The following is a 12,916-nucleotide window of genomic DNA, read 5'->3' as shown; positions in this document are numbered from 1 at the left end:
CAAAATAGGCAACAAAGTCTGGCCCTGGGGATAGGTCCATGATTCATATCCACTTCTGACTCTCAAGTTCTGTGTTCCCTTTTTTTCTCAGTCAGGTGACTGCTCAGTAAATCTGACTTGGACCTTGCCTACAGGAGCTTAGTTGTGAAATATCCAAATGACTTTGTAAGCAGTATGATTCATTTTAAGATGTGGTATGATTCATTTTAAGATGTTCTCTGAAGGCAGCATTGTAGTGTACTGTCATTAATTACAAATGAAATGTAAAATTATGATGTGCTGATTTGTTGCAATCAATTACATTTTATGTTCAATTTTATTTTAAACCAAATGTTGAAGACCATGGCACCATGTCTAGGTGTTCCAGAGAAGAGACTCTGATATGGCAAGTTTTACTATGTCATAGATGTAGAATAACTCTTTTTCTCTTTTTCCAAACTAGATTAAATGTCAGTTGCTTTATTGCTGAACTTTTAAAGTGCGCCCTCCACCTTTTTTTTTTTTTTTTTAACTTCCAAAAAATTATTTTGGCATGTGAGATTATTTCACAGAAATATTTTATTTGGCTTAAAACTCATTTCTGAATAACCATATTTTCTCTGCCCATATAAATACAGTTCTGATTTCAAATTTGTGGTTTGAATTAGAGTTCAGTTTTTGTAGAGAAATATTCAGAATCTCTGATGGGAGGAAAATAAGGGTGCCTGGAGAAAAAGAGGCATCTATGGGGACCTTTGTAGTAGGTGTTTGACTTTCTTTTCCTTTCCAAACCCCTCATAGTTAATACCATCCTTTTAGCACCACCGCTTAAATTTCGAGTTTTCCACCAGTCTCAAATATCAGAATACATTTAAACTACTGCTTGAGTTTAACAGCCCTTTGTATTCCACATCACATTAGCTCAGGGACAAACTGTGTGTTCTGATAGTGAGTTTAGGAAATTTTAACCCTGTCATTTTCGCCTTAAGGATGTTTTGACTCTACCTTTCTGAATACAGAGACTTGAATAAAAATCATACCAATCTTAAGTTTTCATCAAGAAAGTATTTTTGATTTGGACTTTTAAACAGTTTGATTTCTTGATCAGTTTTTCATAGAGCAAAGTTAGAATTTTCTACTTTATTTTACTAAAATTTGTATTAGGCTCAGCTCTGCTTTGTGGATTTTACTCTGAAGATGTCTGTCATTTCACTTTCTCTCTCTTTTTATTTTATTTTATTTATTTATTTATTTATTTTTGGAGACAGGGTCTCGCTCTGTTGTCCAGGCTGGAGTGCAGTGGCGCAATCTCAGGTCACTGCAATCTCTGCCTCCTGGGCTCAGGCAGTCCTCCTGCCTCGGCCTCCTAAGTAGCTGGAATTACAGGCTCATGCCACTACACCTGGGTAATTTTTGTATTTCTTGTAGAGACAGAGTTTTGCTATGTTGCCCAGGCTGGTCTCAAACTCCTGAGCTCAAGCAATGTGCTTACCTTGGCCTCACAAAGTGCTGGGATTACAAGCAGGAGCCATTGCGCCCAGCCTGTCTTTTTTTAATAAGAGATAGTATAGTGTAGTGTTATATCCTGGTTATGTTCTAAATCAGTACTGTCCAGTAGGAATATACTGTGAGCCATGTGTAATTTTAAATTTTTTAGTGACCATGTTAAAACAGTAAAAAGCTATAGGTGAAATTAAGTGTGATAATATGTTTTATATAGGGACAGGCACAGTGTCTCACACTTGTAATCCCAACATTTTGGAAGGCTATGGCAGGAGAATTACTTGAATGCAGGAGTTTGAGACCAGCCTAGGCAACGTCATGAGACCCCATCTCTACAAAAAGTCGGAAATTAGCTGGTTGTGGTGGTACACACTGGTAATCTCAACTATTCCTGAGGTTGAGGCAGGAGCATGGCTTGACCCCAGGAGTTTGAGGCTGCAGTGAGCTATAATCATGCCACAGCCTGGGCAACAGAGCGAGACCCTGTCTCACATATATATACACACACATATATTTTATATATAACCCAATATAACCAAATTATATAGACATGTAATCAATATACAAATTATTAATTTTAGAGGAAAGTAGATAGGAGAGGGGAAATCTCAGAGAAAAGGAAGGTGGGGGTTGGGGGTAGGGTAGCTAAGTTTGACCTCTGTTTCTCTGCTATCTTTCTGTAGCCTTGGGGAGGAATGGATGAGGAAGGAGAAGACCATGCCCATCTTTACTGGCTCCTACTTTAGTTTGTGAGTGGGACGGTTAAGTCAAAACAGTAACAAGAGATTGACTTATTTGCTGAGTTCTATTTACATTCAGAATGTAGTACTAGAAAAGGCCCAGATAACACCATGTGCTAGTAGTATACATGTGCACATTAGGAATCTAAAGTGTCTTTTACTGACTCAGACTTTAATAACAGTCCTGTCCACCCCCACCTTTTCGCCCTCTCTCTCCCCTTCTCTCTCTCCCTCTCTCATCCAAGTTTAAATTCCTTACTGGAAAGACAGGAAAGGAAAAGTTTGTAGTAGATTTTCCAAATACAGACCTTGCTTTTATAATATGGTTATGGCAACCATCTCTGTTTTGGTAAAATTGGCCTATTATATGAATGACATTTTGCAAGTTAGATTTCTGCAATTTAGGAAAACCACAAGCCATCGTAAACAGTTAAACAAGATATTTTATATATGAATTTAGTACCACAAATCGGAATTTTGGGCATTGTACAGAGCAGAATGAAAACATAAAGCATACCTGGCCTCATCTTTAAGGCTCAGAGGAAAATTCTTTAAGAAAGTGAGTTGGAAACAGAGACATGAAAGGTGAATAGGAGTTAATAGGCAGTCCTGATGGAAAAGAGCTTTCCAGGCAGGAAAAAAAGAAAAAAATGACAAAACATTTGCAGAATTCTTACAGTGGGAATTTAGAGTCTAGAAATATACCATACATTTATGGTCAATTGATTTCCAGCAAGGGTGCCAGAAGAATAGTTTCTTCACCATATAATGCTGAAACAAGTGGATATCCATGTGCAAAAGAATGAAGTTGGACCCCTACCTCACACCATGCACAAAAATTAACTCAAAATGGAGAGTAGACCTAAATTTTAGAATTAAAACTATAAAACCCTTAAAACATAGGTGTTGGGTTAGGTAGTTTCTTAGATATGACGCCAAAAGCACAAGCAACAAAAGAAAAACTACATTGGACTTCTTAAAAATGGAAAACTTTTATGCTTCAAAAGATATCAAGAAAGTGAGATGACAACTCACAGAATGGGGAAAAAATGTTTGTAAGTCATATCTGATAAAGGAACTTGTATCCAGCTACTACTAGGAAAATACAGCATAATTCAAAGAAAAAGGTTTGTGGCAGAGTCTAGCATTTGGATGTGAATGGTTCTAGATAGAGCTCTCCTCTTCATTTCTTTCAGAACAAAAACTGATCATCTAGCTTAAAATTAGTGAGCATCTCTTTCAGCTCAGACTATTCATTTCTGGCATAACAGGTGTAAACTCCGTGTTTGACTGAGAGTTCCTTAGTCCAGAAATCCTTGCCCTGTGGCGTGGCTGAATTTAGGAACAGGGTATCTCCTGTTGTAATTCTAGACTTTGCCTTTAATACTGCTTAAATTCCAGCTATTCCAGCAAGATTTTATGGATTTTGCTTCCTTTTAAAAGAATAATTTAAAATTAAAATAGTCCGGGCATCCTTCTAAGTCAGTCATAAGCTATAGTATCTTGATTTGTATATTAGAGCCGATTATTATATTTTGCAATTTCCTTACCCCCAGAATGGTTTGTCCTATCCGCTGCATCTTGAGCCGTGGTCTTAGTTGTGTTAGATACACTTCTTAGTCAGCTCACCAAAAACAGTCTGGCCAGGAAAATAGAAAAGGGAAAATGTTAAATTGTCCTTTCCACTTCCTCCCATTAAATAAGAGTGGCTCTGGAAATGTTTCATGCAAGGAGGCAGTGATGAAAATCTCTTCTTTGCTATTAAGTTTTTAAAGAGGATGAAAACCTTTCTTGGTTTTTCAGTGTTGTATTACAGAGTTGATTACTTTCTTGGGAGTAAACCATGTGAATTAATGCACTCTGGCTTCTAGAGGATTTCTATATGAGAGCCTGGTTCCCTGGACCAAAGAAGAAATGGAAGTTAATGAATATTCCCAATTAGAATAAGTGTATATATTCAGAGGTTATAATAAAGATCTCATAAATCTCATTATATAGTCATCCAGACTATTTTAATCAGTTAATGACTATCTTTTTTCACATATTTTACAACAGATGAGCTCCGACAAGAAATGCTGGATGATGTACAAAAGAAATTGATGAACTTAGCAAACAGCTCAGAAGGAAAAGTGGACAAGTATGCTTTTTCCTTTTAATGTTTGTATATTTTGTGGAAATTGCTTTTATGGTTTAAAAAAAAAAACTTCTAAATGTAGATATTTATATGTGATTAAATTTTTCAAAAGCCTGTTTTCCCCTTACTCTGTAGTGAGGAAGGATGCAGCTTTAATGAGAATTCAGCAGAATCACTTACCTTCTTTTATTTTTAAGGTAGATTTTTTTCCAACTCATTTTTTTTTCTTAAAACCATATGGAAGAGCTAAAATATCACCTCAGTAAGAAGTACTTAGAAAATAAAAAATTTACGTCTACCATTCTTTGTTGCTGCTTTTACTGTCCTTAAATGAACGTAATCTTGCTCAAATGTATTAGATCTGAAACCGTGGTATCTATGTAACAGTAGCTCCTTTAATATTTTTAAAATGTATATATTATTAGTAAATTTTTAATAAATTTGGATGGGGAAATATAAGCATAACATTAAACACAACAGTCATCACCATTTAAGTTTCTGCTTCCAGTGAACATTGGCCCAGTCAGGCGCTTGGAATTACTAAGGAGGCACCACCTCAGTCAGTTACTGGGTTGAAGAAAGTGGGTGGCTAGTAAGTGAGGTTTTAAAAGGTATACATTTTGGGATGTTTGAAATATTCTTTTTTATTTTATTTTGTTTGAAATATTAGACTTGTCAAGATTTTTTAAAGACACTTTAAAATATTTTGTTTAGATTTTTTTATAAGTAAATATTTAATTGTTTAATATAATTAAATATTTCTATGTTTAGTGTTTGGGTGCAGTTAATGTTGAGTTCACTTGAGCTGTTTCTGCCTTTATTTTCAGAGTCCTAATGAGAAACCTCTTCATTGGTCATTTCCACACACCGAAAAATCAGCGTCATGAAGTGTTACGGTTGATGGGGAGCATCCTAGGCGTCAGAAGGGAGGAGATGGAGCAGGTGACTGGATGATGAAAGCCATCTGAACACATTCATAACCCAGATAGTGGCTTTGTAGACAATTACTTCCTTTTACTCTATGTAACTTCTACTGAGTGTAATTTTCTCAGTGTGGAAATGGAATTACTATATACAACATTGAAGAGGCTGATTTGTTCAATATGTATGATAATAGTTTAAATGTTTTGTAACTTACAAACCACTTCTCATATCAGGATGCTGAAATGTTGAAATATCCCCAAACTTTCATTTGAGATGGTGCTTGGGATGGCATTTTATTGTATTTGTAGCCTCTATCAGTAGGAAACATTTACTGGGACTTGAACTTGACGAGCATGCTTTACAACTCTCAGAAATTATGTAAAACTGGTCCTTTTTTTTTTTTCTTGTACTGATAATATTTGTCTGTTTTAAAATAATCTTTCAGTTGTTTCATGATGATCAGGGCGGTGTGACCAGGTGGATGACAGGGTGGCTTGGAGGAGGATCAAAAAGTGTTCCTAACACACCTTTGAGACCAAATCAGCAATCTGTGCTTAATAGTGTAAGAACCAATTTTATTCTTGCTTAAGGTGAATAGTGAAATGACTGTATATTACATTCACTTGCAAAGAATCAGATTTCTTTTTTAAATTATTTTATACAACCCTTTTATTTTGAAGTTGCAGAAACTGAGTTCCAGAGAGGTGATTAAGCTTAAGGATAACAAGCCAGTTTTCATAATTTTATTGCATATAGGTTTTATTTTAACTTTATATGGTGCTTTTATTTTTCAAAATATTAACTTTTCCTTTGTACTTGATCATGCTACCATAGGCAGTCTTGCTACTAAATTATGATAGCAAGATAGAGGATTTGTTTTATTTGTGTATATATGTTCCAAATCATTGAGCCAGTAAATACTTACTGAGTACCTGCTGTGAACTAGACTGTTGTAAGCATTGAGGATGCAGCTGCAAACTGGATAGACAAGGCGCCTGCCCTCATAAAACTTAGATTCTCAAAGGAGGAGGCAGTTAATAAACATGAAAACACAGTGCCTGGTATGTTGTAGGCTCTAGATGAATATTAATTGAATTGAGTAGCATTATGAGTTAGAATGTGGAGTTTCTTTCTCTTAGTTTTTTGTTTGTTTTTGTTTTTCTGAGACAGAGTTTTGCTCTGTCGCCCGGGCTGGAGTGCAGTGGCATGATCTCGGCTCACTGCAGCCTCGGCCTCTTGGGTTCAAGCAATTCTCCTGCCTCAGTCTCCCGAGTAGCTGGGATTACAAGTGCCCAGCAGCAAGCACGCCCAGCTAATTTTTGTATTTTTAATGGAGACTGGGTTTCACCATGTTGGCCAGGCTGGTCTTGAACTCCTGACCTAGTGATCCACCCGCCTCGGCTTCCCAAAGTGCTGGGGTTACGGGTGTGAGCCACTACACCCGGCCTGTCTTAGTTTTTTAATAAAGAGGACATGAAGGATAGGTGACTTACCCAGAGCTGGTTAAAGATAAAACCCATTTTACTTGGCTGTCATAAAATTTAATTTAAAGGAAAGGTCTACACTACATTATTTTAATCTGATAATGTTATTGGTGATCTTTTGCTATTATATTCATTGGTTGGACCTAACTAGAAAATTATGTCTAATGTGTGTTTTCCTTTCATTTAATCTTTTATGTTTGTGTTAATGGTTATTAAAATGATCAGATTCATTAAGTGCTATTCATTGATGGCAAGAAAAATAAGTATTATCAGTTGGCTAATTCTGACCATGAGATGCTAGAAGTGAGTGTTACCATCAAAGAATATTGATTAAATTGTTAAATTTTTGTAATGATCATCTATCTAAAGTGCTAGTATTTTAGGCTGGGTGTGGTGGCTCACGCCTATAATCCCAGCACTTTGGGAAGCCAAAGTGTGCGGACCACAAAGTCAGGAGTTTGAGACCAGCCTGACCAACATGATGAAACCACGTCTCTGCTAAAAATACAAAAATTAGCTGGGCGTGGTGGCATGCACCTGTAATTCCAGCTACTCAGGAGGCTGAGGCAGGAGAATCACTTGAACCTGGGAGGCGGAGCTTGCAGTGAGCCGAGATAGCGCCATTGCACTCCAGCCTGGGCGACAGAGCAAGACTCCGTCTCAAAAAAAAAAAAAAAAAAAAAAATGCTGGTATTTTCAGTTGTTCACAAAGCTGATTTGTAAAAAAATTATTCAAATGGCATGATTAGTTTTTAATATTTAATTAGAAAAGCTGATACATGTCCTTAGTTGTAGTGAATATAACTTAATTATCTAGCCTAATATAACCAAAATATTTTTTCTTAGTCTTTTTCAGAACTTTTTGTTAAATTTCTAGAAACAGAATCTCATCCATCCATTCCACCACCAAAGCTTTCTGTTCATGATATGAAACCTCTGGATTCACCAGGAAGAAGAAAACGAGATACAAATGCACCAGAAAGTTTTAAAGGTAAAACTAGAGATTTAATTTTTCTGTAATTTAAAAATTGAATGTTTAATGTATGATTATGTTTCACAGTGATATTAACTAAATGTTTAGTGTTTTTGAAACTGTGTAATGAGGACTTCCAGAATTCCAATAAGGCATCAGACTTTTGCTTCATATATTCTTGTAGCAATCTGATATTTAATTGACTTAATTTAAATGGTAAGAAATATCCTCCCTTTGTATATCCAAATAATAATTCTCTGTCTGCCTAACCAGCTTTGAATTATTCCTCTGGAAGTAATGGGGAACTGGTTACATCTTTCTTGGCCACCTGCTTTCCTTTCTCACTAATGGTGCTTCTTGCTAATCCGAGTTAGATGTGTGTATATAGTTTGAGAAGGGTTTTTCTCCTTTGAAAATTTAAGTGCTACATTCAGTAACCAAACATAGGCATGTTAATGTATATAAGCGCAGTTTAACAAACTGAGACTCCAAGAATGTAGAAATCACTCTTTTATGTTGAAAGATCTGCCTAGAGCGGATGGTTGTTAACATGTGTACATATTTTTCTGTCCCACTAAATTGTAAAGGTTTTATTTATGTTCATGTCATGTATACTGGCGTGCAGGAAAATTTATCAAATTGAAATTGAATTGTAATCTGTTGGACTATAAACAAATTCTTTATTGGAAGAGCTATTTTCTGAAATCTTCATATTTTAATATAGACTAACATGTTTACTAATTGTACTGTAAAAGTATATGTTATATACTCATTTATATCACACATCAGTGCTTAAATTTGGATAAAATAATAAAGAATTTATATTCTGAAATTTTTAAAACTTCTGTCGTTTAGATAAATATTTCTATTTTTCTGGACTTGTATAGGAAGGGAAAGTAGTAAAATTTATCAGCCCTTTAGATAGTAGCTTTGCCTGCTAAGTTTAGTGAAAAGTCATAACTTTATCTCAGAGGTGTAGACTATACTGAAAACAGTTTTTCTTGTTACACTAGGTGGTAGCATCTTGAAATAGATTCCCAAATTTGTTATGGCAGGCTCTTTTCCTCCCTCTCTTCCCTTCTTCCTTTCCCCTTCTTTTCCCACCCTTCCTTCCCCTTTTCTTCCCTTCTTCTTTCTTATCCCTCTCTCTCCCTCCCTTCCCCTTCTATTCTCTCCCTTTTCTTCCTCTTTCCTACCTTTCCCCTTTATTTTATTAAGTCCAGTGCCCAGCTTGATTTGCATTGATAGGATACAAAAGCTGGTGATGGTTTGGGTTGATACAGGCTTTGCGTGAACAAAGCAAGCTTAATCTTTAATCCTGAATTTGGAAGTGTGTCAGAGCTCACTAGGTAACACCAGAAGCTTGCCCAGAGTTTGGAAAGTTGTCATTCACAGGAAAGTACGGCTTGGGAACCCCAAGAGTGCTCAATGATAAGCAGATTTGACGAATTTGTCGTAGTGCTATCTTTGCTTTAGGAGGTCTTTTTATTTGAGTTTCCCATTGCTGAAGTGGGTACCTTCAAAGGATTGCTTGTCTCTTACCATTGAAGCTGTTATTGGTCTTGGGTATTAAAGCTGAATCTGTCCACTAAAACATTAGGAATTTACCTATTCCAATAACAAGGAATTGTATTAGCCCAGTGTCACAGAAAAATAATCTAATGAAGATTGTTTTCAAACCTTTGACTGCCTAAAACATGATCAGGTAAGGTATGTATATATTGTTTTTTCTTCTGAACTGTTATTGTAATATGGGTTTGTTTTTCTTTGTTATAATTATTTGGGGGAAATGTAACTCCTCAAATCCTTCATTATTCAGGTGGGTAAGTAAAGAGTTTGCCTTGCAACATAGATGACACCATTTAAAAAGCTGTTATTATGGTAAATGAAGTTCGTCAGTTACATAACTGGTATTTAAGTATAAAACAAGAGTTTTGATGTTTAATAAAGTATTAGGTAAGCATACAAATACTCTTCTCTTGCCTTTTCTTTCCCTATTCATCCCTCTTATTCCTTATCTTCTTTCATCCTCCTGTCGTGAATAGCATCGGTTTTTTATCAGAAAATGTTTTGAAATACCAAGAGTGAACATTAGTCAGATTTTAGCCATACAGATGAGTATTTGTGTTTAGGAATTGAGGCCTATTTGTGCTTTCATTTTTTTTTTTTTTTAATTGTAATTTTTTTGTTTTTGAGATGGTGCTTTGCTCTTGTCGCCCAGGCTGGAGTGCAATGGTGCAATCTCCAGTCACTGCAACCTCCGCCTTCTAGGTTCAAGCAATTCTCCAGCCTCAGCCTCCCAAGTAGCTGGGATTACAGGCACCTGCCACCACACCCAGCTAATTTTTTATTTTGTATTTTTAGTAGAGACGTCGTTTCACTATGTTGGCCAGGCTGGTCTCAAACTCCTGACCTCAGGTGATCCGCCCACCTCAGCCTCCCAAAGTGCTGGGATTACAGGCGTGAGCCACCACGCCTGGCTGTGTTTTCATTTTGAATTAAGAACAGTCCAAAAAGATGTGCTGGATACCAGTGTTATTACTGTCAAGGGAGAATTTTTAAGTTGATAAGTGATACATTGATTATTTTTATTTATCTGTTAATCAATTTAACAATATTACATAGATAACTTTCTTCATGCTATTACTTATATTCAGAGAGTTATTTCATTTTGACTTCTTTGTGCAAGATAGGAGACTAAATCCATATTTTATTCTTTAGATACAACGGAATCCAGATCTGGTAGAAGAACAGATGTAAATCCGTTTTTGGCTCCTCGCTCGGCAGCTGTGCCTCTTATTAACCCAGCTGGGCTTGGACCTCGTGGGCCCGGGCATCTTCTTCTGAAACCCATCTCAGATGTTTTGCCCACATTTACACCTTTGCCAGCGTTGCCTGACAGCAGCGCTGGGGTTGTGCTGAAAGACCTTTTAAAGCAATAGATGATTCTCAGCCAGAGACAATCTAGCACTTTAAAGAAACCATGAACACTATATGTATGTACTTTATCACAAAGTGGCCTTTGGGAAAAAGTCATGTATTTGTTCGCAGTTATGCTTTCTCTGAATTTAATAAAAATATTCCTAATGCTTTTAGAAACTGCAGGTGTCAGGAGCAAGTGTTTGCTATATAATCTGCTTTATTCCTTCTGATTTGACCTAATTTAAGCTAGGAACATTTAATTTATCTTTTACCCTAATTTACAAAAATACAGACAGATAATAGTACTAGTACCTGTATGGCAGCTTTTTATTTCCTTCTATGATTTCCAAGCTCATTTAAGCTAGAGATTGTGGTTTATCAAGAGAGTTGGTTTTTTTTGTTTTGTCTTTTTTAATGAAGGATAAAAAAATAATAGTATTGGCTTCTCTGCATAGTGCCGAAAGTTGATTTGAAGCATATATTGATCATCTTTAGAGGACTTTGTGGAGACAGGCCAACAAGATTGTCACTGGAAGGTGATAGGTACCCTGAGGTGAAGTATGTATTTGGTCCTGTGCAATATTATCATGTGTGTAGATTCTTTTTTTGTTTGTTTTAAATAGAGATGGGGTCTCACTATGTCGCCAGGCTGCCCTCGAACTCCTGGGCTCGAGTGATCCTCCCACCTCGGCCTCTCAAAGTGCTGGGATTACAGGCATGAGCCACCGCACCTGGCCCTGTGTGTAGATTCATGTGACTGCCACCACAGGCAAGACACAGAAGACTTCCATTACAAGCATCCCCCGTGTTGCCCTCTCATAATCATTGCCACCTCTCCCCCTGACCCTCTCTCCTTAATCCCTGACAACCCCCAACTGTTCTCCATCTCAGTCATTTTGTTATTTTGAGAATGTTATATAAATTGAATCAATATATAACCTCTTGAGACTGGCTTGTTTTTCACTCAGCATAATCACCTTGAGATCCATCCAAGGTTTTGGATGTATCACTAGTTTGTTCCTTTTTATTATTGAGCATATAGTGCAGGTATATCACTTAGTTTTAGCAGCTAAGATATCTATTTAAAGATACCATCTTAAAACTAAATGTTTCTTTACACAGATTCATACAACTTTCATATAAGCATTAAACCATACAGCTGCATCTACATAAGTATAATTAGCAATATCACTGAGCAGGCCACTTCCTGCCTCCGTCTGCAGTGTTGACATATGAGGTACAGCAATCCGAGAGTCAACTGTTCTCATCACGGTGGCCACTGAGGGCAGTGAAATCACTTTGCTAGCACCAGTACCCAGATATTTGAAACTTAAAGTATTTCTTTAATTTTTCATAAACCCATTATTTAAAAAAATCCCAACTTGAAACTTAACTGTATCTGGATGTTCATATTTTTATTAGTTGTTGAAGTTGTACATTTAAAAAGACATTTCTTGCAAATTTTGTAAATTTCTATATGCTTTTAAAATAGAAACATTTGTATAACAAGGAAGGAATGAAAATAAAACAAATTCAAATATGTGAATAGTCCTGGCTGAGGCGAGAACGGAATTTGGTAATTTGCAAGTTTTACTGTGATTAACTGTACTTTCTAATGTATTCGGAAGACTAGAAGTCTTAATTCCATGTTGATGGGTGAAACTTGTTTTTCTGAAAAATGCAGTAACTGAGAATGCTGCTTCAGAATGTCTTGTATCTCCTTAGATAACTAATTTATATTGCCATTCTTTATTTACTATACTTTAAAGGAAGTTGTCATACAAGTTCTATATTAGAACTGTCAAACTGCCTCCTCTTGGTTTTTGCCTATTATTATTTCTCTGTGAGTTGTTACTCCTTGGTTTTTATATGCTCCTAACAAAGATACTTTCACTGACTATCCTACATTATTTGCTGCTTGCCATTGAAATTTCATTTCAGTGTGGAGAAATGAAATACTACTTTCTAAGTTAAAAAAAAAAGACACATGGTCCTTTATTTTTAAGAAATAGAATATGTAAAAAAATTTTCTCTTTTAATTTGAAAAAGAGATGCATGGTTGGTATTTAAGTACTATGTCATCATATTTGAAATGGCTTTTGTGACATTTTTGAGTATTTCTTTCTCTGACCAAAACAACTTGTCCCCCTCTCATCCCAGAGTTTAACGTAAGTTTAAAAGCTGTTGTGGGTGGATTGCATAGCTAAACATCACAGAGCATGGTATTAAATGGCTGCTATTTAAATAAGTGTGTGAC

General features: G+C 36.1%; 1 protein-coding gene across 2 annotated transcripts in view; it reads left to right on the top strand.

The window, feature by feature from the left end:
• TRIP11 (thyroid hormone receptor interactor 11) overlaps window positions 1-12,470 on the top strand; it is a 69,700-nt gene extending 57,230 nt beyond the window's left edge. For both annotated transcript variants that reach the window (XM_010357490.2, XM_010357491.2), the window contains exons 17-21: window positions 4,278-4,359; window positions 5,184-5,298; window positions 5,726-5,842; window positions 7,611-7,755; window positions 10,459-12,470. In XM_010357490.2, the coding sequence (XP_010355792.2) occupies window positions 4,278-4,359; window positions 5,184-5,298; window positions 5,726-5,842; window positions 7,611-7,755; window positions 10,459-10,679 (680 nt within the window). In that variant the 3' untranslated portion in view covers window positions 10,680-12,470. The remainder of the gene's footprint in view (window positions 1-4,277; window positions 4,360-5,183; window positions 5,299-5,725; window positions 5,843-7,610; window positions 7,756-10,458) is intronic.
• Window positions 12,471-12,916: the final 446 nt, after the last annotated feature.

This window comes from Rhinopithecus roxellana, chromosome 5, assembly GCF_007565055.1.
Source record: "Rhinopithecus roxellana isolate Shanxi Qingling chromosome 5, ASM756505v1, whole genome shotgun sequence".
In the NCBI taxonomy this organism is placed as follows: Eukaryota; Metazoa; Chordata; class Mammalia; order Primates; family Cercopithecidae; genus Rhinopithecus; species Rhinopithecus roxellana.
The sequence above is the reverse complement of the archived record's forward strand: the minus strand, read 5'-3'. Positions and strand labels throughout refer to the sequence as shown.